We start from the raw sequence: 3,455 nt of genomic DNA on the forward strand, positions 1-3,455 counted from the left end.
GAATAGACTGTATTAAAATGAGTAACAGGATGTGAAAAAAAACAGAGAAATTGCCAAGCAGCTAACGATACAACTGAAATTCAATGTTATTACCAGAATCACTCTGAAGTGAAAAAAGAAGACAGCATCAACGTAAAACTATACTCCTAATAATTGAAAAAAACAGAATTAAATGAAAGTGTGAGTACATTTCAATATTTATCTAAAGCTGTATAAAGGTTTGTCAGATTTAAATGTCTGAGCCGTGATCAAAGAGATAAATGAGATGAAGTGATGAGATGCGATGGAGAGAAAAGAGGATGAGGAAACAGTCAGTCAGCTTGTGTGCAGCTGGTGGACGGTCCCGTGTTTCTGAGGCTCATCAGCAGAGAGAGTCCACAGCAGTAGAGCAGACTCTTCACTATCAGCACTGTGTAGAGCAGACAGAGCAGCTTCACCCTGCACTGAGGCCGGAGGGGATCCAGGGGAACCACTGCAACAGAAAAGGAGTCAAAGAGAAACCAGTCAGTGCTGTGCTGCTCTGCTCTCTGTGACAGAGTCTCCACATGAAGCTGAATCACTGCTCAACACAGTCACCAAGCCTCCATCACCTTCTTCTGTCAACTGGCCATGACTATTCAAATCACTCCACCACCACATGGAAAGTCCAAATGGGAAAAGACACAGGTGGTTATTGATTCACAGAAGGACTCCACTACCATTAGTTCAATGTGACCTTTGACCTCACACTGAGTCCTTAGATTGACTCTTCAATAGAAACCTGACTGAGTGCAGCTCTAAGATTCAGTCCCTACAGTTGTTGTATCTCCTCAGATTGAGTTCAGGGCCTCCAACACGTGTTATCAGACGGAATGGGCCAGTGAAAGCTCTGGGACTGGACTTTGTTGTGCTGTTGGACACCGGGACAGAATCAGGGAGTGTGTGTTGAAGTGTGATGTGATGAGCAGAGAGTGAACAGACTGATACTGGGCCCTAACTGCAGCACAACATTGGAGCTGTCCATGCAGAGAGGCAGCAGGTGATCTTACAGTCAGCTTGGTGCGGAGCTGCCAGGTGTGCTGGCTGTCTCTCTGGAGGACAGGGGGCTGCTGGAGCTGGAACCTCTGAAACAGAAAAGGAGTCAAATGTCAGTGCTGTGCTGCTCTGCTCTCTGTGACAGAGTCTCCACATGAAGCTGAATCACTGCTCAACACAGTCACCAAGCCTCCATCACCTTGTGCTGCCTGGGCCTCCACCGTGCCCCCCTCGTGCTTGACGTAGCAGCGGTATTTATACGTGTAGAAGGCGTCCCGATCCACCAGCAAGATGGCGGCGGAGCGTCCCGGCTCTGTGAGCTGCAGCTGCTCTCCCTCAGCAGGAAGCAGAGGACCATCCTCCTTCTGTCTTTTCCAGGAGAACTGGACCAGAGGAGGAGACATGGCTGAGGCCAGACACAGCAGGGAGCTCCTCCCCTCCAGGTGGGCTCTGGATGCTGCTGGGTACACGCTCACCACGGGCTTCACTACCTGCTCATCTGAAGTTTGACAGCAGCAACAAGCAGCACAGACACATTCACACAGTCAACAGCAGCTTCCAGCACTGCACTGCATTCAGTCTGATCCTGGACACTACATGGACTCTGATCACTCAGCTCCTCATCAATACAGCACAGAGGTCACCACCTGTACTGGACTCACCTCCACACACATTTACTGTGCTGTACATCATGTTTATAGACGATGTTTATCATCAGACAAAGATCAGCTTCAACAGAGTCACACATGGAAAAACACTGTTTAAATTCTTCAGAATCATATTTTACTCCTCAGGTCAGATCATGCCCTCATGGTATAAAATATTTACTAATTTTAAACGTGTTCATAATTGTACATATTTACAATAATATGAAGTGTAAAAGATATAGTCTTAAGATTCACATAAATCATTTAAAATGTAAATAATTAAAAAATCCAATTTAGTGCTAATACAAAAAACACAACATGTAATATACATTCTCACAATATATAGTTACTAATTAAGTTGTTCCCTGTGCACAGCCATACATTTTATACATTAAAACTTCCTTCTATTTATTATTTAACAAATTCATCAAATGTTTATTATAATCATATGATTAAAATATTGACACATAAATGATTTTAGCTAAATTCTACATTATACGAATTCGTGTTTCAGTGAAATAAATATTAATTCATATGATTACAGTAACTGTTACTCTTTAACTAATGTAATAAGAATAATACATCTTCAATTAAACTTCTTAATAAAATACATATTTACAATATTAATATGAAGTGTGAAATATACGGTCATAAGATTCACATGTAAATGAATAATTTACAATGTAAATAAATAATTTAAAAATCTAATTTAGTGCTGATACAAAAATCACATAACATGTAATATTATATATTCTGACAATATATAATGACAAATTAAGTTGTTGCTCCTTTTTTTTTTTACCCTACCAAGGTTTAGGTGTAATTTTTCTGTGTATACACAACTATACATTTTATACATAAAAACTTAATTCTATTTATTGTTAAATACATTTTTCAGTGAAATAAATATTGAATCATATGATTAACTGTTACTACATAACTAATGTAATAAGAATAATATATAGAATCATTATCAAAACATTTATAAATACATTTCCCAATTAGTTAAATATATTTTACACAATCAGAAACGCAATTTTAACACGACACAAATTATATTTGTCATAATTTTTTTTATCTAATCAATAATTAATATTGACCGCCGAATAAGCAATTTTAGAAAATGTGTCTTTTGTCATATTTAAAGTGCACTTATGTATATTTATCATTTAACTTATTATTATATGTAATATTTTAAATAATATACAGTTTGTTGCTCTTTAAATAAATATTTTATATTATGTGCAGCTGCTGCAGAAAAAAAGAAATAAAGAATTCCTTCTGCTGTTCAGAGATTCAAACCTCTTTTCACTCATGGTTGAACTTTGTCATTGAAGAACGGCTGCATCAGGAACTTTGTACTAAACTCTGAACAAACTAACATGTAAAGTCTGAAACAGCAGAAACTGACTTCAAACACATTTTAACTTCTTCAATAAAACTGAAGGGAAATAAAAGTTTGTTCTTACCTGTTACAAACAGTTTAGTTCCAGAGCCAAAGATCCTGGAGTACCAGCCTGCTCCTCCACAGTGAGAAAGACTAATACAAAAACCCGTCTGCTGCTGAATGTGTCAGCTGAGCTGAACGAGTCCACATTATGAACCAGGATCATGTTTCAGCTCCATCATGTGTTTCTCTAACGTTCACATCAACATCACTGTCTCTTCTTCTCTTTTCTTTTGGCTTCACACTGAAACATATCAACAAATATTCACATTGAAGTTGGTCCAGACGTTCATGTTCCCCTCAGGATGAACCATTGCTCCAGTTTTATCACATGATTTAAAGTTGGT

At 38.3% G+C, this 3,455-nt stretch overlaps 1 protein-coding gene across 1 annotated transcript; it reads right to left on the bottom strand.

Moving 5' to 3' along the window:
• Nucleotides 1-307: 307 nt before the first annotated feature.
• LOC311000767 (uncharacterized protein) lies at nucleotides 308-3,160 on the bottom strand. The gene is made up of 4 exons (XM_083991601.1): nucleotides 3,131-3,160; nucleotides 1,214-1,513; nucleotides 1,029-1,103; nucleotides 308-472 (listed from the first exon to the last, which is right to left on the bottom strand). The coding sequence occupies exons 2-4, from the start codon at nucleotides 1,416-1,418 to the stop codon at nucleotides 312-314; spliced, it is 441 nt and encodes a 146-aa protein (XP_083847727.1). The 5' UTR covers nucleotides 1,419-1,513; nucleotides 3,131-3,160; the 3' UTR covers nucleotides 308-311.
• Between the last annotated feature and the right edge of the window lie 295 nt (nucleotides 3,161-3,455).

Source organism: Trachurus trachurus, assembly GCF_905171665.1.
Source record: "Trachurus trachurus genome assembly, chromosome: 17".
Taxonomy (NCBI): domain Eukaryota; kingdom Metazoa; phylum Chordata; class Actinopteri; order Carangiformes; family Carangidae; genus Trachurus; species Trachurus trachurus.